Source organism: Parasteatoda tepidariorum, chromosome 1 (assembly GCF_982258835.1).
Source record: "Parasteatoda tepidariorum strain Cologne lab strain chromosome 1, Ptep-v5.0, whole genome shotgun sequence".
Classification (NCBI taxonomy): domain Eukaryota; kingdom Metazoa; phylum Arthropoda; class Arachnida; order Araneae; family Theridiidae; genus Parasteatoda; species Parasteatoda tepidariorum.
Window position 1 is genome coordinate 25,723,096 of NC_141755.1, and position 25,885 is coordinate 25,748,980.

At 31.4% G+C, this 25,885-nt stretch overlaps 1 protein-coding gene across 1 annotated transcript; it reads left to right on the forward strand.

Annotated features, from left to right (window-relative positions):
• The first annotated feature begins 19,951 nt into the window (after positions 1 to 19,951).
• Positions 19,952 to 20,530, forward strand: LOC147816343 (uncharacterized). Its single transcript, XM_087150409.1, has one exon. The coding sequence runs from the start codon at positions 19,952 to 19,954 to the stop codon at positions 20,528 to 20,530; it is 579 nt and encodes a 192-aa protein (XP_087006535.1).
• Positions 20,531 to 25,885: the final 5,355 nt, after the last annotated feature.

Consider the following 25,885-nt stretch of genomic DNA (forward strand, 5'->3'; position numbering starts at 1 on the left):
TGCATGAAAATGTAAAGTATTTAAAATTTTAAACTACTTTGTAGCTTATTTAAATTCTCAACACATTAATCAGTTAATTCCCTTTCGAAATTACGAACGAATTTTAGATTAGACTTAACGAACGAATTTTAGATTTTTATTATTTAAAATATAATGATCAAAGAATTCAAGAAACTAAAGGGTCGTCAATTAAGGGAAGCTTATGCTAATTTAAGTTGAGAATAAAGGAAATAGCATTTTAAAATTCAAGCTGCCATTAACTAACATTAACTTAGAGTTTACAGAAAAAATGCAATTTTTGAAAACTGTTAGCGTGCTTGCTTTCAAAAACATCTTTTTTTAATAAGCTTGTTACTGAAACAATTTTTAACAGTCGTTCCAAAATCACTTAGCTTGGCGCATTTTCTTAAAATAAGAACAAAAATGCAAGTTTGCGTGTTTTCGAAAAGAAAAGTTGTTTCTAAAGCGTTGGAAAAATTTACTCTTTCCGACTTTTTAGAGACTTAACGTATGAGTAAAAAAAATTAAAGACGGAAAAAAATAACCTAAGGGGTAGGAAATTCGATTATGCTAATAGAAATTCAAATTAGTTTGGAGCAGAATTTTTACTTTTCTTTTTCGGCAAAAAAATGAAACGAGTTCCTTTGTTATCTGCTTTAAAATGTGCGACATTTTCTTAGAAGATAATCTTCTCAAAAGGTGTGTTCAAAAAATCTTATCGATAACTAAGAAGTATTCACTTAACTATTCGACAATATTGTTTTTTAAACTTTGTTAAAATTACACGGCTCCGAGCGACAAATTCATGCATTATTCATTGTTTGACGAACACATTACTAATATGCAAAAAATTAAAGTCGCACTATGTTATGAAGTATTATGCAAAATAAAAACGTACATATATTGCTTTCTTCTTCTTTATGAGCCTTAGTACAAACACATTTTAACTAGATTTTGATTCGCTATTATTACCAAAACTTGTTGTGCTTTAATATTTTATGGTTATGGTTAGGGTCGCATGAGTTACTTAATCTTTGCCATACATAATTAAATACTTTGCTATAACAAGTACTATGCAGAAATTTTGCATAGCTTAGATATAGTTGTAAAGTTAAAGTATTATATATGGTGTTGTAGAGTTATTATATTTAATTAAATTCATATAATGATTGTACCAATATTTATTATTTAAAAAGTTACTCAGATCATTGTAATTTTATTAAAACATATAAATGCTTGATTTACATTATAAATTTAAGAAAAAATTAAGTTTAACCAAATTTTTATCGACAAAATGTACATTCTATAAACTATAACGAAGCTTATTGTTTTTAATTGTAATTCGCACATTACGATTGTACATGCATGCGTCAAAACTAACTGTTTTTACATTAAATTCTTAAGAAGAGCATACAAAAAACAGAAGAAAATAATGAAAGATATCAAAAATACGGAAGAAAATATTAAAGAATTTCGAAAGTAGAAATGAAGATTATATAAGTTCAGATAAGGACAAGAAAAGGTGAAATTAGTCATTCATAAAACGGACTTGCACAAATTGATCGATGGCATTCATTGTTTTATTGATTCAAAAAGCCCACCATTTTTTACAACAGGATAATGAATAACGTTTAATTATTAATGTTAAAGAACAAAAAAAAATTTTTAGTCTTTCCTTTTTTGCAGATTAAAATTATATTAAAACTATTAAATGTATAATACTTGTATGAAAAAAATCCGATATTTAGTTTTGGCTTGGGAGCATTTAATCAAATCCCATTACATCAAAATTTATGAGTCATTAAAAAGTTTGTTAATTTATCAGCAGTTAATTACAATTAATTTAAAATTTATATTAGATATACGTGCATTGAAATGATTTATAATATTTTTAATTTTAAATCTACTGAAAAACCAGAGACATTAGCTTTGTTTCAATTTACAGATGAAAGAAGAAAGATTTTATAATACTGTATTTCATATTTTTATAAGTTCAAATAATCATACTATGAAAAAAGGTTTAGATAGCCTGGTTGGTAGGGCGTTGGGCCCCTGTCCAAGAGGTCGTAAGTTCGATATAATCCCCGGTACAAAATAGTGACTAGTGCACACTAAATCTATCGGGGTCACAAAGTTCTCTCAGCTCTCATAACAAGCCAGCACCTCTGACGGTACTGGATTGGAGATTGCTCCTGTTCTGGTTCAATTCAAAATTGCGTTCTCCGGATGGATGAATGATGTGTCATTCATTCTCCAGTTCGCTCTGTAAAACGAGTTGTGACGTATGAATGGCAGATGTCAAATTCTTGGCCATAGCTGAAAAACAAGAAGTACTACCCTCTGTATTAAAATAAGTTTGTCAGTATTGACAAGTAGCATTAGACAACAACAACATGATGGACCATATAAACTCACAGACTTGTTTGAGTTTTAACAATCGAACTAAAATAAACTAAATTACCCGATGCTCTACAATAAACAGCTCACAAGGGAAACTAGGGAAGTGTGACTCGCCAATTTAGAAATAAACTAGTGGGATGTATGTCTTATGAGGAATAATTTTAGGGGGCAACATTCGTTTTGGCCCATAGAAGGTCCTGTGAGAGATAAAAAATAATTCAATTTATAGAAAAATCGGTATTTTATTACTTCAATGCAGACTATTAGTTATTGTAATTGTCTCATACTCCAATTAATTTGTAATTAATTGGTTAATTAATTAATTTGATGATTAATAAACTAATTAGCAAATTAATTAATTATTAATTAGTTAATTGATTTGTAATTACATACTTCAATTAATTTGGAAATTTTTTGAAAAAAAAAATTTAAAAAATTGGATGTCAAATTTTTTTTTAAAATTAATTTAACAGGTTTTTCTGAAAAACTACAAATAGATAAAATTTTCGAAATCAATTTTGACAATAAATATGCATTATATAGTAGATGAAAGTGCCACAAAATTAATTGGAGTATGAGATAATTACAATAACTAATGTACTGCATTAAAGTAATAAAATACCGATTTTCAATATATTGAATTATTTTTTATCTCTCACAGGACCTTCTATCGGCCGAAACGAATGTTGCCCCCTGAAATTATTCCTTATAAGGCTTACATCCCACCAGTTTATTTCAAAATTGGCGAGTCACACTTCCTTAGTTTCCCTTGTTAGTTAAATATATCTTTAAACAAATATTTTATATTATTATATTATCGTATGCGAGAATGTTTGCGTGTGATTCTGATAATTTTCTTAGACACCAAGGCTTAAAATATAATAACATATTTTCATGTCTAGCCGATTATGTTGTTTTTAAAATACTTATCCGAATATCGACAGATTAATAACAATGGGTCTGCTATTAATCTGTCGTCAAAATGATCTTAACAATGTTTTATTTTAATCAATACTTTCACTTTAAGTAATATTAACTAAGAAAGAAAATGCAGATAATTTTCATTTAAAACGAAGTGATATTATTGGAATTATAAAGCACTATTGACAATAAGAACATACCTTTCAACATGTTGCTTTAAAAGGAAGCGATTAACTTTAAAATAATTTTTTTTTAGTGCACAACGAATGAAGTAAGCATTTTTAATAAAAATAGTTAATGTGAGGTTAATAAAGCCTTTAAGCTAGCTTTAATTAATTCATATTTATTTAGTTAAATTATATATAATTCTTATCATTAAATAATCTATTTTCTTTTTTTTTTCTCTCTACTTTCGGTATTGTCGTCCTGTAGTGAGAAAAAAAATATTTCAGTTCAAATCTGGTTGACATGTAGTGGCCCTCAGTTATTAACATCAAAATTTGAAAGGCGCTTTATCAATATTTTATGGTACATCTGTTGTCGTTTTCTGAACATGTAAGCGCAAAATATAAAATCCCAATCGTAATTTTTACGTGACTCGGACATGAGAAGAAATAATAATATTTGAGCCCAGCACCAGCTGTTTGATCAACAATTTTTAATGATATAAGTTCTTTTTTCCACTCGACTGAGTTCAGAAAACGTTATTTTTTTTTTTAAATATATCTGACTTTTTTAAAAGAAGATTACTTTTTAAATAATATGATAATTAAATGAGAAGAAAGCGACCAAGTCAAATTGACTGGTTGTGCTGATATTACAATTCTTGTAAACTTTTAACCTACAACTTAGCTGTTTTATAAAAACCAAGTAGTATGTGCGATATAGCTAAACTGGCTCTTGGTACAATAAGACCAAAACTACAATTTTTGTTGAAAATTTTTTGCATTGTTGATAATTCTTAAACATTCAAAAATCTTAACTTAATATAACCTTATTGGGCGTAGAAAAAACATTTTCACAATCCTTTTATGCATCAAAATAAGTATAAAAGTGTATTTCTATGTATTAAAATAAATATAAAAGTATATTTCTATGTATTAAAATAAATAATTCATTTATATTATTAAGATAAATTTGTAATAAGTACTGTAGTATAATACTTAAAAATTGCGAAAGTACTGGATATTGGTTTATAATAACGTAAACATTAAAGAAAGGAAAGAATATTTTTCAGTCGTTTTCTCATTAAATACGTTGTAAAAAAAGGAGTTACCGATAGGCAGTTTCATATTTCTTTAAAAATTGAAACTCCTTTTAATATTATTTACTTTGGAACAAAGTGTTTTTCAAATAGAATATTTTTTAGAACATCTTACAAAAAAGATTAAGTGCAAACCAGGATTTTTTTCCCCTCCAAAACAAAGAAACACACATAGCTTGTAACTTCAGAAAACACCAAATATTTGAACTTCAAGGCATTTTTCTTTAAAAAGAATGAGAGCCTTATGTTTACTCCACTACGTTTTCTTTGGTAGCTTCATTTCTAGTTATCTAAAAACAACTTTAGAAATCTCTTTAAAAAGCCAGCGATAGGCATTGGAGTTGTACAGCTGCGCTTCTTCTCCTCCTGTTTAAGATCCTGACAAGTACTTGGTTTCGGAATACTGACACTCATTTAACGGATATATTTTTTTGAACTTCCCTTTTTTCCTAAATTTTTCCATCCTGCTTCTTTTTTTTGTTCCATTCGAATCACATCTGGGTGTTTTTCTCGCTTCTAGTCTCTCTTTTTTTTACGATCACTTAATTTTCTTACCCCGGAGGTTTGTTTTTCTTTCCTTCGAGGAATAAGTTTTACGTAAGGTTCTGTTATCTTTTCTTAAAGTTTTTTGGAGGCTCAAGGAGATGTTGGTAAGGATATGCCTAGTTTGCGATTTTGGAGTTGGGGCAAAGGAAAAAGTATTTGATAGAAACAATCTGTAAAATTTAAGAGAAGAAGAGTCTTGTCCTCAGACTTTTTGGAAACTTCAAATTAGAGTATTTTTGTAGAGCATTAAAAATTAGACCCTTGGAAGTGGATGTATGACAGAGACATTCTTCTACATTTATAAAACCATGGAATATCATTCTTCTTCTGTTGACTATGCTGACAAGTGGTTTTCGATTACTAACACACATTTAAGGATTATATTTTTTGAACTTTCTTTCCTTTTGAATTTTTCTATCCTACCCTCTTATTTGGTTTTTTTTTACTCCATTCGAATCACATCTGGATTTTTTTCCTATTCCACTCTCTCTTTTTACACGATCACAAAATTTTCTTACCCCGGAGGTTTGTTTTTCTTTCCCTCAAGGAATAAGTTTTAGGTAAGGTTCTATTATCTTTTCTTAAAGTTTTTTGGCGGCTCAAGGAGATGTTGGCGAGGATATGCCTTGCTTGTGATTTTGAAGTAAGGGTAAGGGAAAAAGATTTCATAGAAACAATCTGTGAAATTTAGAAGAAGTAAATTCTCGTCTTCAGACTTTTTGGAAAGTTCAAATTAGAATGCTTTTGAGGAACATTAAAAATTAGTACATTGGAAATGAATGCATAAGATGGACATTCTTCTGCATTATAAAACCTTGATATTTCATTCTTTTTCTGTTGACGATCCTGACAAGTGGTTTTCGATTACTGACACACATTTAAGGGATATATTTTTTAAACTTCCTGTTCTTCTAAAATTTTCCATCCTGACCTCTTATTTATTTTTTCCTGTTTTATTGGAATCACATCTGGGTGTTTTTCTCGATTTTAGTCTCTCTTTCTTTACGATCATTTAGTTTTCTTACCCCGGAGGTTTGTTTTGCTTTCCTTCGAGGAATAAGTTTTATGTAAGGTTCTGTTATCTTTTCTTAAAGTTTTTTGGCGGCTTAAGGAGATGTTGGCGAGGATGTGCCTCGTTTGCAATTTTTGAGTTAAGGCAAAGGAAAACGTAATTGATAGAAACAACCTGTAAAATTTAGAAGAAGTAAATTCTTGTCCTCAGACTTCTTGAAAAAATCAAATTAAAGTGTTTTTTGCTGACAATAAAAATTCGTGCGTTGGAAATATAAGTATGACATAGAGGTAGTTAAGCATTATGAAACCGTAAAATTCCATTAATTTAAAAACTTTATAAGTTTAATATCCTTTCACTTGTAAGTTTTTTTATCTAATTATTTACTTATTTAAGGTTTTGTTTGCTCATAAACAGTTTTAAACTTCTATTACCTGAAGGCTGGGGTTAAATTCATAAATTGCAAATCATTTTCTGTAATATTTTATGTAACATGTAAATATGCCGGGAAATAAAAAAAATATTTTTCTGTATTGACTGACATTTCTCAAAACGAATTTAAAAATTTATCAAGACTTTAAAATGTAAAAGTGGGTTTGTTTCGGTGCATTTTGACTAAACATTCGACACTTTATTTAAAATTTAAATATTCATATATGCATTATTCGCAGAGCTTATTTTCACCAAGGATCAGCATCGTAGGCATATAAAAATCATTTTACAGAGATATTAATTTTTCAACAACAAGTGACAACATGATAAAGTCGGGTGCATTTTAAATCAAGCGAAGGAATGAGCATTAATTATGCAACGAGTTAGTATCAACCATAAGTGAGTAGCGCCAAATAACAATTCGAAAATTTTACGGTCGCCAAAATTAATCTATTGTTGGGCGAAAAGCGAAAGAGATTGTTAATGAACTCTCGAACTGGGAATGGTTTCAGTTCGGGAATAATTACTGTCAAATTATCCTCCAATTATTCAGGAAGTGAAAGGAAATAGATAATTTTGACAAGTGGTTTAAATCATTTTAGGTTTTATTCAGCCAACATTAATTTTATAATTTTTTTTTCCATTGCAACTTTCTAAGAAAAGAGAGTTCTTTTTATTTATAATTTAATCCAATCAAAGTTAATGGATCCTTGAAAGCTATCGTGAATAAATAAAATATTAAAGGAGAAATCTTTTCAATAATCAAAGCCGTTTTAATCCGATTATTTTGATGACGGGATGTTAAATGTTCTCTTTTTTATGTCATTTTTATTATAATACTGTTGTTCACATCATGATATATTACTAATATAAAACTTTTTCCGACAAATCGTGTATTTTATATTTTTTAACATATTTAATATGAGGTATACTGTTTTATTTTTTGAAGTCGAAGGGAAGTTTTTTTTAAGAGGAGAATTTTTATTATAGATTTTATGCCAGAACACAATTTTCCGAGATAGCAATTCTGTCCCTTTTTGCTTAATATCCCTATCTTTTCCCTTTTTTTGTATTATTTATTGCATTATTTTGATTAAAAATAAAGCGATAAGGATAAATCTGATATAACAATTAAGAACAAAATTAAAGAATTGTTATAGTAATTACATATTTAATGAAAAATTATTTAATTATAAAAAGAAAACTGCTTTTCTAAAAAGAAACCATATTTTCAAAAATACAAAAGTAAAAAAATAAAATATTTTTTTTTGGTGTCGATATTTTTATTTGGATTTCTATTGACTGTTATAATTTAATTAAGATTGGTTAAAATTATTGATTTTCAAATTGGTCTGTCTCGTATTATTACAAAAAAGTAAATTTTTCAAGGATAAATAAGTAAATTCTTCTTTTTTTGTATATTTGTACAGAAAAAAAAATACCCGGAATAACTGCGGATCTAATTATCGGACTTTCACGTACTAGGACTCAATCTTAAATTTTTAGGGGGGTAATCTCAAATATACTAATTAATTAGTGGAGACGATGTTTTAAGTTACGTAATCAGACACAAAAATGTACATTTTCTGAATAAACATACTTTTTTTAAACATATTATGATTTCTCACTCCCCAATATAAGGGTCGTAAATGCAATCTCGAAAATTTGATCCCTTTTTCTTATCCTATTTTTTAGGTCAAGAGAACAGTCGGAAATTTAGAGCTCTTTAAACGTTAGTTTTACCTTTTGGCATAGTTCGCCATAGCTCGTGAACGAATCAAAAAAATTTTGCACGCAATTATAGAATTCAGTTGTCCAAAGAAAAATATCGAATTTAAAGGATTAAAAATTTTTAAATGATTTTAAATAACTTAACTTCATGTGTCAAAATGCAAAATTTCAACGAAATCTGTCGAATAGTTCTTGAGAAACTAAATTTTAAAAAGTCAGTGATTTTAAATTCAATTTCTCAGAAACTAATAAACCGATTTTGTTCAAATTTTATATTTAGCCATGTAAAATTACATTTTTTAAAAACATGTAAAAATTTGATTATAATTATTTTAGCATCTAATGGTGGGCTTTAAAAGATATCAGGAAGTGAGATACATACTGCAAATTAATCTGCATAAAAGTACGTGAAGTTGACAAAACAGTAGGGGAGAGTGGGGTCAATTGTAACATTTTACTTAACTATTTTTAACTAACAAAAAATCCAATATATTATTAGTATTAATTGACAGACGAGTTAAGTAGACTATCCTCTACTAGAAAAAAAATAAATACCTAATTTTAAATGTTATTATATTAGTTATTAACAATTTTTGACAGTCGAGCACTTGTTACAATTGTCCCCACTTACGGGGTCAATTGTATCAGTTCATAAATTCAACTAAAACATAGTTAATTATACATATTATCATAGTTGTGATATAGTTTTTTATTGATCGAAATAGTAGTGATATTATAGGAGTAAAAATAATAATGAGCAGAGACTTAAAGGGTTAAACTTCTAAATTTAAGGGATTAAAAATCTTAATTTATGCTGTGAAAGGTGACAAATAAAATAATGCACAAGCAACCTAATATAAATGATATAGGAAGCTATTGGTGGTTCCTAAAGAGTTAAGTAATGGTTTGTAAACATAAGATTATTTATTTTCAGCTGTTACAATCGTCCCTTTACTTATTGTTACAATTGTCCCCAAGATGCCATTTCAGCTTCATTTGTTAAAAACAATGCTAGTTAATTAGCAAAACTAATCTTTTTTTTATTGAAATGTTAAGTAAGGTGTCCACTTACATATTCGGTTACTAATTTTTATTTGTTTAAATAAAATTACTTTGTTACAATATAATATTCTAATACCAAAAAAAGTACTTGCGTGGCGTGAAAATATCTTTTGTGATCTAACTCTTTCAAAAGTACATAAAAATGACTGCCATCAGGGGTGTACATGTAGATTTATTAAATACACCTTGTGCGCCACCTAGGAACCAAATCTAGAACCCGACACTCGAAATTTTTGCTCTGTTACAATCGTACCCTGTTACAATTGACCCCACTCTCCCCTACACAGTAAAACATGTCCCTTCCATAATTTTAAAAAAAAGTAAAAAATAAGTTTTTTTAAAAATATTTTATGAAACGTGACACGTTTATTGTCGAGGATTCAAGTACCAAAAGAATTTTTTTGAACGCAGAAGTTTACTACAAAAAAAATATTTCAATCAAAGTAAAAACATATGGGACGAAAAATATTTGAAGTATGAAGGAATAAAAATCGTTTAAATAAAATCTCCAAGCATGAAAAAAAAACAAGCACTAAAAAAATCATAATTTATTGAGCTTTATGAGCATTCTGCCTCATTTTATTAAGGTTCAATTCATTCTTTTAAAATAAAAAAGAATTTTCTAACAAAAGTATCGTGACATTCAAAAGTTAAATTCCTTTGAAATATCAAATTTTAGTGTGATTCTCAGATTACAAGCGTTAAAATTAAAGTAAGATAAAAGAAGATGATTTTTATCTAGAGCAAGTATTTATCGTTTAGATATTCAAACTATATTCAAAATATCTAACGCAGGACCAAGGGATTTTACCATTTTGTTTGTTTATGTATATTTAAAAATTTCTATTCAAATAAACAAGGAATAACTTTGTTAAGTAAATAGAAAAAAAAAGCAACGTCAATAAATAAAAAAATGCAAATTATGAGTAAGATAAGTCTTGAAAATGTCATAGCTGGTATTATTTATCCTGAAAAATTATTTTACTGATTTAAAGCAAACTATTGTTTATTTTAAGACTTCGAAATATGCCGTTCAGCATTTGCATAGAAAACATCGCTTATTATACCTTCCTCGGCCGAAGTAGCAAAGTATTATAAGAAAAAATTTCAAAAACATCAAAAAATTCTTTTAAGTCGCAAACTTTTCATCCGACTTCAGACTCTGAATACAAAAATCAATCCTATAAATAATGCAGCATTTGTTTACGGATTTTTTCCCGTCAGATATTTTCCTTTCAACTTCTAATTCGATAAGATAAGATATTTTGACAGTTGCCGTTGAGAGAAATCCAAAAGCCAAACATAAAATGTATTTATTCTTATCACGGAGTAGAAAAGAACTGCTTGTCCAAATGGATATCTGCATTCTAATAAAACAGTTGCTTATTTTTTCCCATTTTTCTAAAATTTATTTAAAAGATATAATATAACATTATCGTTGTCATCATTCGACAACTTCTCCCGAAAAGAACACTTAAAAAAAAATACTCATTTCAACTCTAAATGACCTAATTTCTAGCGAAAGTCTAAAATTTATGCCTAATTAATGGAGCTGAATTTAATGTAGGGTTTAAGGCTGTTTTTTGAAAACTCCGTCGCAATATGAAATTATGCTTTTTGCGAATAATATGTAATTTTTATATCTGTTGTGAAATTGCAACTGTTACTCTTTGAACTGTAACAGAAAGTTGGAAGTCCTCATTAATAGATTACGCATTGGTCACCCTCGCCTAATACATAAAGATCTGCTTCTAAACGAATCAGCTCCGCAGTTTGTTCCACATGCTAGAAAACTTTAAAAGTCAAACATATGTTATGTCAGTGTCCGAAACTTAAGCTCTCAAGACGCCGATACATTAATTTTGATTCTCCCCATTTATCCGCTTCAGTCGGAGAAATTCCTCCTCCAAATCTTATACTTTTCCTTAAGGACACGGGATATTTTCCTCTTATTTAAGTTTTACATTCAGACTAAAGACTTCAGACAATCTTACCACAGTGACATATTTTAAATCTATTTAGGTCTAATTTTAAATTTGTTATCCTGTTTTTAAACCTAGTAGATTTGATTCTAATTAAGTTTCTGAAATTTTTATCTAGTTATTATTGCTTTTTACCTGTTTTTAGGCTCGGTATAATCAAAACATGTCTCTTGCCCCGAAAACTCATATCAATCAACTGTTATTCACGATTGTTAGGTCAAGTTTAACCAACCTAAGGCCAGCGCTGTCTTCTCTTATTTTGGAAGTGGCCCAAAACATCAATATGTAGAAAAGCCACTCCAATGCTGCATTACTTAGAGTCACTGAGAAAAAGGCAGTGATTTTGAAAATTTTCGTCCAGGTGGAAAAAGGTAGCCAAATTAGCGATTTTTTTAAAAAAGTTTTGCAACGGTTAAAATATTTAAGTTATTTGTCTGTTCTAAAGCGCAGATAATTCCTCACGGCAAGATTATATAGTTTAAAATTATCGTATTACTTCAAGTATAAGGCATCAAGTAAATGGCTTTCTTTTTATTTTCCTTAGCGACAGAGCTTCGAAAAACAGCGTTAATGGCATAAAGTACTGAAAGAACATACTGTGCAAAGCAAATTTTTATTAAAAGATACCAAAAGGTAAAATATATACTACATACAGTGTAAAATAATTCCGGATCAAATTAGGGTATAAAGTATCTGCTCTTTGGGAGCATCATCCGGAAAATCTACTTTGCTGTAAAATCTATTTTTACTAATACAATACAGTAATATTTGTTTAGAGTAATTTAGTGATTTTTCGGAAATAATTACTGCAAAAATTATGGTACATTATGTAATTATGTAACATGTTCTGATAAAAATTGATTTCATGGTAAAAAGAGCCGGAAGCCTGAGTGCTGCGACTTTGGGCCGGAACTTGATCCGTAATTTTTTTTTCAGAGTTAATGTACGTCAACAGAATTTACCTGTTAGAATCAAGGTTAGAGATGTTTAAAAAAGAAATTTCGGCATTTCCCCCCCATTTGTATGTCAGTTTTTTTACAAAAAATAGAAGAAAGTAACGTAGATGAGAAATAATCCGCAATGCCCATCACTGAGTTAGAGGGTTTCTGTTCTCAAGTACGTATGTATCTTAGTAAATTAAGTTTATTTGATTGTAATATTTAATGAAAAACTTAATTAGGTAGTTTGAAATTTCTAACACATAAGCTAAAAAAACTATTACGAGAATTAGATCGATATTAAAAGTCTAATAGATAATATTAATGGCACAAAAATCGGGATTTGCAATGCTACCCCTAGCATAAACGATATCGTGAGGGTAAGACAAAATTGAAAACTTAATAGTTTTCGATTTCGAATTATGTTTACACTATTTATGATTAGGTAAATAGCTTTTAAATGCTATGATTTAAAACCTACTGTGAAGTAGAAGCGTTAGTACTAGACAAATCTTAATATAAAATAAAGACAACCCACTAATATGATACAATATTTTTTTAAATAATCAAATTTTAGTACTATACCTTCGATATGAACTTTAGTATCAGCTGATCAAATGGTGCCATAAACTAATAATACGTTTCAATCAAAATGCCTTGATTCAACTTTCATGAATCATTTTTATTTAGAATTTGAATTGAAATAAATTGAATATTTCATAATATTTTATAATTGTAACATATATGACGTCATTTTTTAAAAATTTTTGGAGATTATTTTAATACTACAATATTTAATTCATTTCTATTCTGTTGTCGAGCGAGCACGCAATATTACATATGAAATATATTTTTTGAAGGAAACACTATATACTAAGATTAAGGAGTATAAAAATACAAAAATCTATTGATGGGTAATAATTCATATATAAATACCTTTTTACTGTTTAGGATTGGATAGTATTTTTATTGTTCTTTATATATGGTAGGACATACATTTTTAATTTTAAAGGAATATTAGTTATATGGCCGACCGGCTTGCGTAGGGTGCAGGGAACTGTCCTCGCATCAGAAAGGTTCTGGGTTCGAATCCCGGGCAAGGCATGGATGTTCTTTCCTTCTCTGTACTATCTGTCCTCACTGCGGGAGCGACGTTGGCCCACCTAATATGGTGCCCCTGAAAGAGAGGCCAACAAAAATCACCCTGTAAGTGCCTGAATTGACGGTTGTTAACACAAATGGGGATTGGAAAAAAAGTTATTAGTTATATACCATAAATCAGAGTATAATTATCTCATATCTGTTTATTCATCTAATCTTGTGCTATCAGCTTACTAAAAAATAATTAAATGCTTATGAATTATTTTATGATATTCTTTCTTGTGGCTTATTTGCGTGTTGAATAGCATATTTAATCTAAATCCATGTATTTAGATAATGCTTCAGCAAAATACATCCTTTACGTGTTAAATAACCAAAAACTCGATCAAGTAAGCAACGCGTCTCAGATTTCGATAACCGACACAAAATGATCCCAAAAGCTATTCCGGTTGTACTAAAATCCTGGTGTATTTTGAGCTTAGAAATAGCATTTCCTACTTCATAGTCAGTGCGAGACGCGTCAACTTGTACTATGCGATTGGTGTACCTTTTCTTTGACGTCTTGTATTCTAGGCACGCGTAACAGCGGTAACCAGAATATCCACAAGACGTGCGCAGGAGGGATTTAGGAGGATAGGGGGGATCTACATGACAGGAAGAAGGCCCTTACGTGAGGGGATATATGTCGCCCCGGAGAGTTTGGCGAAAGCGACATTGGAAATTCGAGAGACATTCGCTTTTCTGGAAAACTCACCACTCCCTCCGCTTTATCCAGGAAATATGCTGAATAAACCTTTTACATAGAAAAGGCATTTCAAACATATTCCAGAATGCTTTCGGAAAATATCAGCATTATGATATGCTTACTAAGACGCTTGCTGAATGCAGGATTTTGAGCAGCAGCAACAAGGTGGATATAAATGATAAGTTCCGGAAAATATTCATTTCTTTGAAAGCTTGGCTCTAACTTAGTTTAGTTTTGATTTATTCTGAAATAAAATGGGTTTCTTGCTAAGCGTTTTCGCTTATGCATAAATTATCTTACTTTAAGTAAACGTTTATATGTAATGTGGTTAATTACAGGTTTTGTTTTTGTAAAACATGCTTTATAAACTGTTTACTTATGCAATATATTGTTCATATTCATTTAACATTTTGTCTTTGTACTTACCAAACGTAGAATAAAAAGTTATACTTTGAGTGACTTTCTATTCAATTAATGAGAATCTTTTGTTCTTTTTATCTTTACATACACTTACTGATATTTACCTACTTTTATAAGCACATTTCAAGTTTGGTTAGCAAGTTAGTTTTGAGTTTTATGTGTAAGAGCAGCAGGAAGCTATACTGCCGTGAAATAGAAAAATCAATGTAAGCTACAAAAAACTCAAAATTGAGATTTATGGATATTTATCATTATTGCAAGACAATCTACCCATTGCAAATGTTTTTCTCTAAAATTAACTTTGTTTTATCAGTTTCTTGAAATTATATTTTAGCGTTCATGGGATTAACAATTGAGCGAAAAAAGTTGTCGAACCACTTTTTTCGATATCTAACGTGGAACACTTACGTTGTTTTTTTTAAAATTGCAATTAACACTTGCTTTATGTTAAGAGTTCAGTTAAAAATTTTTTGAAAGTACCTGATGTCTTTAAGATAATGAACAAGAACAGTATGAAATCAGTACAAATGATCGATTTTAGTGGTTTTGACTGGCGATATTTTAAGTACTAAACACATAGCATGGCATTCATAGTTAAACAAAAAACTTACTGGGTTAATTTTCTCATTCGTTATATTCTATGAAACAACTGCAGCTACCACATAGTCACATATTTTAGACCCATCGGTAAACAAAAAGTTTAAAATATTTATACAGTGATCGATGAATAAAATTTGTTCTCAGAGTTACCCCTATGTATTGCTTCCAAAAATATCAGTGACATGAAATATTAAAATAAGCCAAGTTTAAAGTACAGGGTCTTTATAATTAAAGTTCCACTTTGAAATGGCTATAAAAATAAAACTACCCAACCAAATGTCATCAAACTTGGTAAATGTCTATAAGAGGTTATGGGATTTTAGTTCCTGCAAAAAAAAAAAGTTCAAAAATTCACCACCAGCGGTGAATGGCGCTGTATGCAATAAGGTTAAACGAAATAACAGGTGCAACAAACATAACAAACCTGTGGCTTGAAATTTTCCGTAAACCTTGTTGTGTCATTGGACCTCGGCGTTTTCCTCTTACAGTATGGAACTTTTGTAAAGCCCTCCGTTCATTGCTGTCGTATTCATAGTAACATTTCACGAGTAAAGCACGGTCTTGCATGGTAACAGACATTGTCGACTCAGAACACTGACAGCTCAGACAAGGCGCCTCACTTTTATAACTGCAAAGTCACATGACGTGTAAAACAAATTTGCATATTTCACATTTGTTTAACACTATTGCATACAGCGCCATTCTCCGCTGGTGGTGAATTTTTGAACGATTTTTTTTTTGTGGGAACTAAAATCCCATGACCTCTTATAGACATTTACCAAGTTTGATGACATTTGGTCGGGTAGTTATATTTTCATAGCCATTTCAAAGTGGAACTTTAAAGACCCTGTAGTTTGAATGTTGGTAAAACATTAAAATTATCAATTCTTTCGTTTAACAAAAGTTGTTTCACTCTCAATCCGATTTGAGATTGGTCTATGCTTTAAAAGTGTCTCAGTGTTAGGCGATAAAATTTTAAATCTTTAAGTGTAAACGGTAGACTATAGGGTGGCTTATGACATAAAAATAGTAACTTTATACAAATTTATTTAGACGTGTTTGAAGTAATTGCTCACCATGTAAAGTACATAAATTCTTAATAGAGGATGATTTAAAAGCACCTGTTACAATCTTTAAGCCTTAAAATTTATTTTTGCAAGTTTATCTAAAATATTTTATGTGAAGCATAAGAGTTAACTTAGAATCTAGGATTAGACCGACGAATTTCATTTTTGCTAAAACTGAAATGCGAAAATTAAGGTATATTTTAGTATCTGGATTAAAATTTCTTTTCCTGCTAAAATGTATACACGGTGTTTTTGTTTTAAAAAAATGTAAATCCACTTAAGTATGCTCATTTTTGTGCTTTATTAACTGATCTTAGCGGTTGTCGTTTAATAGTTTGCATATATGAGACTTCGTAAGTTAATTTAAAAGTATCCACGAAAACTTTGCCATCACAGTGTCTAGTAAAATTTAAAAAAGAAAATTGGTTAATTTTCATTAAAAACAGAGTAACGCTTCGTACTCTACCTTGTGGTACTCTTTTTTTTAAAAAAAATATAATTGTCTGATAGCATCGCATTCAGTCTAACTTTAAAAATTCGTATTAGGGTTTACTTTATTAAAATCTTTTTAACTTTTTCCCGTGATGTGTGTAATTTTAACTATATCCCGTGATATTGTCTTTTTACATTCCATGATGCCACGTTCGATCATAAGCTTTTTCAGGGTAAAGAAATGCAGCAACAAAATGCTGCTGATTTAAAAATGCGTCTCTAACTTCAATCTCTAAAAATAAAATATTATCTATTGTGGAACGACACTTTCGAAAACCAATTTGTCTATTAGATAAAATTTTTCGACTTTCAAAAGTATAAACTAGCTTAGCATTAACTGTAGTTTCCATCAGTTGGTAGAGGTAACTCGTGAGTGCTATGAGTAAGTAAATTCCAGGATGCGTGGGATTTTTTCCAGATCTATAGAAGGCGATAACATAAAACTTTCTCCAATTGGAAGTGAATTTCCACTCCATTCATATTCTGTTAAAAACTTTTAAAATGATAAAAATGTGAAATTTCAAAAGTTAAGCAACTTCCAGAGTTTCACATTGTTTGATATTGATGCTGATATTAAAAGGCCCAGGTGATGTTGGTTTGCAGAGTTTAATAATGACTTAAAGCTCAGTCAAGGTGGTTGGGGAATTATATTTATCATATGGCTGTAACGGATATTTATAGTGTTATTTTTTCAACATTTATTTTATATTGATAAAATGATGGCGGATAATTTGATCAACTTGATACTTTTCAGATAAAGTATTAGCAATTTCTTTTAAATATGCTATTTTGCTATTATTTATTTTAGAATATGCAACAGTTATTACGTCCACATATTGTCCTGATATTTTTTTTTGCTTGAGATCGTTATTGTTGTTTGTTTTGATAATATACTGAATTCTATGAGTTTTTTGACACCGTCGGATTTTTTTAAAGATTCTGCACTGCTGTTTTAAAAGTAATTAAATTTTCTATAGTGGGAGAACTACAAAATGGTCACCAAGCGTTTCTCTGTATTTTATGAACTTTACTACATTCAAGTGACCACCAGGGCTTGGGATATATTGGTAGTTTACGTTAACAATGTGGTATTTATAATTCGGCAGTTAATACTATATTGTCAGTAACATGAATTGTATCTTCGTCAAACAATTCCACTCTCAATTTACTGTTCGTTTATAACAATCAAAGATTTAAGTAACTGCCAGCTTGTTGCAGTATTACGAGGTATAAGAAGACAATCTGTATTACCTGGTACTGGTATTGTTAGAGCTATCATTAGCGGAAAAGGATCCCTATAATACACATTATTATCAATAAAAAAGTTGGCAAATCAGCTATATACACATGAAACTTGGAGTTTAGATTGACCAGATGTATGGATTGGTTTGTTCTGTAGTTAAAGTGTGCTATTTCGTTTTTGTTTAAAAAGGATAATTGGTGGTCATACATTAATTTTCGATTTGAGAACCACTGGTATTTGAAAGTGGACTTCCCAAGAGGATGTTAGGTCGGATGATGAATCGATTTTCGATGACCCACCGATTGACGTCTCTTTTAAATCAAAACTTAAAATAAAAAGATAATGACAATTTCCATTATCTCCTGGAATTGTCGTAGTATCCGTAATAAGATCTCTGGCATTAGATATAGTGTTTTTAAAAATCCTTCCTCATGCTTTGCTTTTTCAAGAGACACATTTAAAGTCATCTGACAATTTTAACTTGTGTAACTACGTCTACCATCGAAATTATTGCTTCGCTGGTAATCGAGTTAATGGTAGTGTTGCACTTTTTAATTTTCGATGTATTTCCCATCAATCCGCATTTCATTGTCAATTTCATTACAAGTCGTAGCCATTCAAATTCATATAAACATCACCATTGCAATCTGCTTTGTATATTTATCTCCGAATGATCCAATTTCCCAACATCATTTAAACATTTTGACGAGTCTGCTTCCCTAGCCTCTTATTTTACTTGGAGATTTTAATGGTCATAACGTACTGTGAGTTAGTCCCGACGCAAATGCTCGAGGGTATCAAGTCGAAATACTCTTCGTGGATTATAATCTCTGCATACTGAACCAAGGTGAGGACACTTATTTCCATGCACAAACTCAGACTTTTCACTGCATTGACCTGGCTTCATGTTCACCTTCACTTCTACTTTTCACACAATTTTCAGTCTGTGATGATCTTCATAATAGTGATCATTTTCCTATCGTTGTTTCATACTGATCTACTTTTAATATTACTCCCAGACCATCTATTTTTATATATTATCAAGCGAATTGGAACCTTTTCACACAACTTGCTGAAATAGCGAATGATATGGAGTCAGATGATAACATTGAAACCGTTTTTGAGACTGTGACATTGATAATAGTCAATGCAGCAGATGCTAGTATTCCTAAAACATCCAATTCTATTCCAGGTTATCGGAAGCCTTGGTGGAATACAAAATGCTCTAAGGCTCACAAAGTGCAGCAAAAACAATGGAACTATTTCCGTAGTTACCCAACATCTGATAACCTTGTGGCTTTCAAACGGGTTAGAGCACTTGCTCGCAGGGTTCGACACCAAAGTCTGAAGGGTTCGCGCTATGTTTTATCCATCACATCGACAGCATCTCCCAGACTAATCTGATCGAGGGCCAAGAGAGCGAATGGTCTATACCGTGAATTTCATCTTCCGGTATTTTCTTGAAACGGTGCCACGTTCTTTGACCCTGTAGATGTGAGTGTTACATCTTGGGTGAAACTTTTGCAGTATTCTATAGCATCGACAGCTATAACACAGCTTTTCAAACTCACAAGGAAATGGCTGAACGCAACAAATTAAATTTTGAATCTGACAGACGGTTTCTATATATTGGAGTTTTCATGTCTCAAAAGCTACAGCGAGCCCTGACTAAAGCTCCCAACACGAGCTCAGGTCTCGATGGGGTATCCTATCGAATGCTACGCCATTTAAATCCCGCGTCTCTTCTCAATGTTATCTTGCTTTTCAACAGAATATGCACAGAACAGACATATCCAACTGGTTGGCGTGAAGCTATAGTTATACTGATTTTAAAGCTAGGTAAAGATCTGACAGAATCTATCAACTATCGCCCCATAGCACTAACTAGTTGTTTCAGTAAGATTTTAGAAAGTATGGTTAATTCACGACTAATTTATTATCTCGAACAGAAACATTCCGACCTTTCAAAGTGGATTTCGTAGAGGCAGTTTGACAATGGACAACATTGTTTCCGTGAAATCTCGTGTTCGTAATGATTTTATCCGGCGAAGTCATATTGCCTCTATCTTTTTCGATATTGAGAAAGCTTACTGTAAGACATGGCGACACGGCATTCGTAAAGCTTTGTATGACATTGACCTTCGTAGTCATCTACTTGGTTTTATCAAAACCTTTTTGTGGCAAAGATATTTTCGAGTTAAAATTGGCATTAAACTTTCTAGCTTATACGTTCAATCTGAAAGTGTTCTACAGGGTAGCGTTTTGAGTGTCATACTTTTCATTCTTCACATATCTCTCAGCTTACACATACTTCCACCCACAGCTTTTCACATGTTTTACGTTGATGATCCGAATATGTATTGCACAGGATCTGACATGAGAATAATTGAGCGTCAACTTCAACTTATAGTTAACAAAATTTCAGAATGGTGTAATGAGAATGGTCATACACTTTCACCCACCAAAAGTTCATGCATACATTTTTGTCTGCTACGCAGGTTACATAACGATGTTATATATTCATTGACAACACTGCAATACCTATTGTTGTGGAAACCAAATTCTTGGGATTAGTCTTTGATAAAAAGCTGACTTTTCTCCCTCATATTAAACAACTGAGAAAACGCTGTGAGAAGATAATGAATATGCTGCGCGTTCTGTCAAATACGTTTTGCGGGGCAGACCGTATCTCTTTACTGCGAATATACAAAGTATTAATACTGTCACGTATTGACTACGCTTGCTTGGTCTATGGCACTGCGGCATCTCCTCACTTAAAACGCTTGGATATCATACGGCCTTACGTATATGCAGCGGCGTGTTTTGCACCAGTCCAGTCGAAAGCTTGCATGTCAACAATTATTGCCAACAATTACCTTTGGATCTACATCACATGCAGCTCTCTCTGACATATTACTATCGTGTCATGTCTAGTAAATCACATCCTTTAAGCTGTGACGTTACTTCATCAAGCTTGGAGAGACAGTATGTAGCTAGACCTTCTCACGTCCGACCATTTCATGCTTGCGTTCGTACATTCATAAAAACTTTCGACATTTGTCAATTAGTATCACAATCAGTGGATCTTCTTCTCATACCACCATGGACCATCTGACCCTATCAGTTCTATTCACCTTTTATGATGTACAATAAGTCTAATGTTGCAACTAACATTTATCAGCAACTCTTCACTTCTCATAGCCACCAATATTCAGATTATCTGCCTGTTTTTATTGACGGATCAAAATCTGCTGTGGTCTCATCATCGCTGATGTTACTTATGGCTACACAATCCCGGATATTTGTTCCGTCTTCACTGCAGAAACTGTTGGCACTGCGGCTGATTTCTACGTGCTCTACACGGAAGTATAGCATATACTCTGACATTATGAGCGTCTTGCTCCAATTAGAAAGTTTTCGCAGTGAAAGTCATCCAATTTTGTGTTTCATTAATAATTTGCTGATTACTATCCACAATAACGGTTTTGATATTTTATTCTGCTGGGTACCAAGTCACGTCGGTATACCAGAAACGACTTTGCTGATTTGGCTGCACGATCTTCCACTGTTTTAACTATATCCGTACCTTTCTCAGACATAAAACAGCACATTCGGCAGTCTATCACTTCTCTCTGGCAACAACAGTGGGACCTTAAAATTAATAAAAAAAATTATCGTGAATTAGGAAATCGTGCTTGTAAAACAATTAATCCATACTTGAATCTTGTACTTAAAATTGTTATTTAACCTGTTCGTAAAACAAAATCTGTTAAATTATTGATAATAAACTTTAAACAACAATGTATAACATAAAGTTACTAAACCCATTTCAGAAATGTTATAAACTCCATAAAATATTTAGTATTAAAAGAGCTTCTACTTTAATCTTGAAATTTATTTTAAAGGCAATTCTGTTTTACATGTTAGTATGCCATGGCTTATTTTAATCCACTTGGAATTCAGTGCTAGAAGCAACAAATGCAAGATATTGGATTATATTGAGCGTGGTCTTCATATTCTGGCCTGAAGCAGGGAGATATTGATCTCAAACTAGAGTCCTGTTTATTCATATCCGTCTTTGAACTCTTCCATGAAAACAGATTAAAGCTGCGTTGCCTGAAATTTAAATGAAAGACTTTAATTTAAATTTATATTTTCTTAGCATACTTTTTAAATTAAGTTCCTGATATTAAACAATTGTTTAAAATGTTGTTTTGTTTAATGTTTGCGAAATAACAGAAAATATTTATCTATACATAAACTAGTGATTTAAATATTATTATATTGATATTTGAAATTGCAAAATTTGTATAAAACAGTTAATTTTAGCAAAAAAATAAATAAATGAATTATGAAGGTAATTCTTTATTCATTTTTTAAAAGCATGAAATTAACACTAGCTAAAAAGTAAACGTAACAGAGAGTCAAACAATTGATTGCACTTATGATAAAAAATACTTTTACACTATCAAAAACCACTTCTATACTGTAAAGAATTCCAGATCAAATTGTAGTGAAAAGTACCGACATTAAGGACGCCAGTATTTTTTTACCGTAGAATATTACGAAACAGAAAGTCTGATACACCAAATTTTTACAGTTAAAATTACCGTAAAATTACTGAATAACTCTAATTAAGTAAATATTACTGTAAAAAATATGATATACACTGGTTATCATAAATTAAGGAAAAATCACAAAAATAGCGATAACTCTTTCAAAAGTAAGCCAAACCGTGCAAAATTTGCATATGTTGTCCACTAAGAGTAGCTGAGTAAAATTGCAATATGCAAATTAGTGGCGCTGCACTCGGCTTACGTCATCTGCCTGGAGCATAAAAGTCCAAGTTTGAGAGAAAGCACACAAATTTTACTGTGATTGCGACATTGAAAATCTGAGATAGCCAATTCGTAATAATGACCTCTAGGCATCATTTGCCTGAAGAACTACGATGGAGAGCCATCGGGAGACTAGAGGCAGGGCAGAGTCAATCAGAAGTGGCCAGATGGCTAAATGTGAGTCCATCTGTGGTTCATAGACTTTGGAGGCAATTTCAAACCACAGATTCGGCATCTAGGAGGTTCAGTCAAGGACGGCCAACTGTTACGACCAGTGCCGATGACCGATATTTGACATTAAGTGCACGCAGGAATAGAACCGCTACTCCGACACATCTTAGATCCTCTCTTGCTGCAGCCACCGGAAGGTTGGTGTCAACGTCAACTGTGCGCAGAAGGCTCCACGAAGGTGGTCTGTATGCGAGACGACCAGCCATTTGCGTGCCGCTCACATCACGCCATAGGAGAGACCGTTTGCAGTGGGCCCGACAACATGTCCACTGGACGTCAGATCAATGGAGGCCTGTTCTCTTTACGGATGAGTCCAGGTTTAGTCTAGAAAGTGACAGTAGACGTTATTTGATATGGAGAGAACCTGGGACCCGTTATCATCCATCAAACATCCGTGAAAGAGATGCATACGGAAGAGGCAGTGTCTGTGTTTGGGGAGGCATATCCTTAGGAGGGCGCACATACCTCCATGTCTTTCCAAGGGGAACCGTGAATGCTCAGGTTTATCGAGACAACATCCTTGATGCTTATGTGCGCCCATATGCCGGGGCAATTGGTGATTGCTTCCTGTTACAGGACGATAATGCAAGACCACACAGAGCTCGCATTGTTGATGATTATCTTCAACAGGAAACAATTACTCGCATGGAGTGGCCAGCTCGATCCCCGGACTTGAATCCTATCGAGCACGTTTGGGATGCTCTAGGGAGGCGTGTATCTGCCATCAATCCGCCCCCTCAGACCCTTGCCACGCTTGCAACTGCTTTACAAGAGCAATGGCTCTCACTTCCTATTGAACTGATAGACCGCATAATTGAAAGCATCACACATCGCTGTTTGTGCTGTATTGCTTCTAGAGGCAATCATATTCCATATTAAAGGTACTTTTTCTATTGCAAACCGATACTTCCAATTTGTTTATTTTATACATGTGCTAATTTCTATACTACTATTAATGTCTGATAATTTCTTTTTATGTTGTTTAATACCTTACTATGTGTTGTATATTGTGGGTAAGTTTCATAAAATTCCATGTGTAATTTCTTGAGTTATCGCGATTTTTGTGAATTTTCCTTAATTTATGATAACCAGTGTATTATTTAAGAGTAAAAATAAATTTTATGCATGATGCACCCTAAGTGCAGGTACTTAATACCATAATTTAATCCAGAATTTTTGCAGTGAAGATTTAAAGTAACAGGATTGTATAAAGGGAAATTATGGCTTTTTAATGAACGTCTTAGTGGAATATGTTTAAGTTTCAGTTTGTTGTTGTGTGTAACATCATCCCTGAGTGTTAATAAATATTAAAATCTCAAAAAAATAAAATCTTTTTAAAGCACGCATACATTTTGCAAAAATGTAAGAGTTCATTTGTCTATACCAAAATTACATTAAAGAAATATTTTACATATTATTTATCCTCCATTTTTCAATAAGTATTTAAATTAAAAATAAATGGGCTAGATTTTAAATTTTTAACAAGTAGAACCTAAATTCTGCTTCCTAAAACAATAGACAAATATTTTATCAGTCTTTAAAGCTTGGTAAATAAAGTAAAAAGCAATATGTCTCTTTCTCCTTACATAAAAGCAAACTTTTTCGTTTCATACTAAGAGAAAGGTATAAAACACTTTTAGACTTCCTTTTTTTGATGCTATCAGGTATTTTTTTAAAAAAAGAATATTTTATTTTTTTTAATTGGAACTTAAGTTATTTAAATGATAATCATAATCTATATTATATAAACGATAATACGTACGTATTATATAAAACGCTAATATATGTAACAATGAAACCGATGATATTTCTTTTCTCGCGTTGGCAACAGTTTTCATTTTTAATTGATAGTCTTCGGTGCGCAAGAGCATGTAATGAGCATCATATGACTAATCTAAATTATATAAAACGCTAATACGTTTTAATTGATAGGCTTCGGCGCGCAAGAGCACGTAGTGAGCATCATATGTCTAATCGGGTGAATTCTCACCGAATTATCAAAAAAATTCTCACAAAACTATCTTCATCGAAGCCGATGCTTTGCATCCGGCGTTCAGTACTGTTTCATATTGTTTTACAACACATGGTTTTAGCCCTCTGGTGGGAAAGACTTTAAAGCAAAACTTACAACAGTTACTTTTCTCAACAACTGAAATTTAGAAAAGTGTGATTAAGAAAAATATGTGAACTGTTTGCAATTTCAAATTAATATTGAAATGCACAGGTTTAGAATTTTCTACAGTGAAAAGTTTTTGGAACTTCAGTGTTCAAAAAAGTATACAAAAGCTAGACGTTAAGAACGTATCCAATGAGCGAGCAAAGCGAGCATCGGATTGCGAAGTAATCTGAAAGGAACTGCGAAGTCAGTTCCGGGGTTTGGTGAGCACCAGCGAGCAGGGGGCGAAGCCTCCTTGTTACATAATAATACTATATTTAAAAAGTTTTCAAAAGAGTCTACTTATATTTATTTTATTATTCTGGATTATATAATAATAATTTGTTTTAGGATATAATCCCTTCTTTTCGATTTTTATTTGGTATTAAAATAGCAATCCATCATCCCTTCAATTTCATCATGGTTGAGCGTATTACTCACAGAACTGTAAAGTCAGTCTCTACAGCATTAGAGATAAAATAATGCTTAAAAAAAATCCTTACACTTCCTTTTTCCCTTCCTTCCTTTATTTAAAAAGGATTTACTGAAAATATTTGCAAAATTTTAGAATATTTCAATAGTTTATTTCACCTAAATTCCGGTTTCACTTTTTTAAAAACTGTCGCAGATTTTCGCGATTAAAAAATTCGATTTGTTTTGCTAAATTTATGATAGATGAGAAATTTTACTGCACAATAAAAATTG

Excerpts from the sequence above, each read along its gene's own strand:
- LOC147816343 (XM_087150409.1), top strand. The coding sequence starts at position 19,952 with ATGGACAACATTGTTTCCGTGAAATCTCGTGTTCGTAATGATTTTATC.